Below are 1,198 nucleotides of genomic sequence, written 5' to 3'. Positions count from 1 at the left end.
CTCCTTCACCCCGAAGACGCACTTCGGCCAATTCACCCGGAAATTGTACCGACCTACGAGCAGCTTTAGTATTCTCATTAGGCCCTCCCAGAGTGCTGATGAATCGGTTGCTCCAATCATGATGTCATCCATGTGGTTCACCGCCGCTGTGGTTATTGGGAGCTCTGCTTCTCTCAGAATCGTACGTAATTGCGCGTGTACGATGGCTGGAGCATTCTTGTACCCCTGCGGCACGCTGTTTAGTGCCCACAGTTCACCGTCGGGTCCCAGAAATGCAAAGTACTTGCGACTTTCTTCGCTCAAGGGGAAGTAGTCGAAACACTTCAGAATGTCGATCTTGGCAAACGTGTTCATTCCACTCATCCTTGATGGTAATTCGTCAATGATCGAGAAGTTCGCCGTGATGGTCTCGAAATTGTCGTTCAATCGTGCCAAGCAGTGCACTAGGCGGAACTCGTCCGGCGTAGATGCGTTTGTGGTCTTTTCCACAAGCATGACAGCATGTGTCCATGCCGCCGTCTGCACTCGGCTGTAGCTGCCCATACTCTCGTATTTTTCTAGTATGGACCTCATCACAGCCGCCTTCATTGGGTTGGAAAAGAACGTGCGCACCGCCAATGGTGTCACCTTCTCCTTCAATGGGGCGATGTGTGGCTCAATTCTGGCCAGACCCTCCTGCTGCGGAATAGTTCTTCGAAACTCCTCCACTCTCTTTGCCACCTGAAGCGAATCAGGTTCACTTCCCTGTGTCGGTACAGAATCCGTTTCCTCCAGTGTTTGAAAGGCCTGCACCGTGTCCACGCACGTGCATGCGCTGTCATATTGCCGGCAGTCCTTTCTTGTCGTCACTTCCTTCTCGGTTGGAGCGTAGAAAATATCTACCCCAAACAATGGGCAGTCGCAGTCAAAAAACGCGAGCTGTCTTCTCAGATGTGAGTCCTTAGTGACGATACACACCCATAAGTCCGAGATTCTCAAGAGTTGTTCAGACCCCCACCAGCATAGTTCCGCGTGGGTCTTTAGCCCCCATTTCCGTGCGTATTCCAGAGGTAAAATCGTCCGATACGCACCCGAATCGATTTTACCCCTAACCGCCTCTCCGTTTATCCAAATTGTAGTGTATTGGAAGAGATCCTCCTTGTCAGACTCCTCGTAGTTCACCGATCCAATTGTTTCTTTTTGCTTATGTCCCTCTTCT

The 1,198-nt window shown here is 50.9% G+C and overlaps 1 protein-coding gene across 2 annotated transcripts; it reads right to left on the bottom strand.

Annotated features, from left to right (window-relative positions):
* KVP17_003879 (uncharacterized protein) lies at positions 1 to 1,198 on the bottom strand (the record flags this gene model as incomplete). 2 transcript variants are annotated; one of them, XM_068521576.1, is made up of 1 exon in its annotated part: positions 1 to 1,198. In XM_068521576.1, a coding segment is annotated over one exon (1,198 nt), but the record flags the coding sequence as incomplete, so codon positions are not given. The 2 variants fall into 2 exon arrangements, with proteins under 2 accessions (XP_068379785.1, XP_068379786.1); XM_068521577.1 differs by having other exon boundaries at positions 58 to 588.

Source organism: the organism of the source record quoted next, assembly GCF_019968985.1.
Source record: "MAG: Porospora cf. gigantea B chromosome Unknown PgB_NODE_10444_length_1198_cov_1072.3, whole genome shotgun sequence".
NCBI classification, from domain to species: domain Eukaryota; phylum Apicomplexa; class Conoidasida; order Eugregarinorida; family Porosporidae; genus Porospora; species Porospora cf. gigantea B.
Note: the sequence above shows the minus strand (reverse complement) of the source record. Positions and strands in the feature narration are given on the sequence as shown.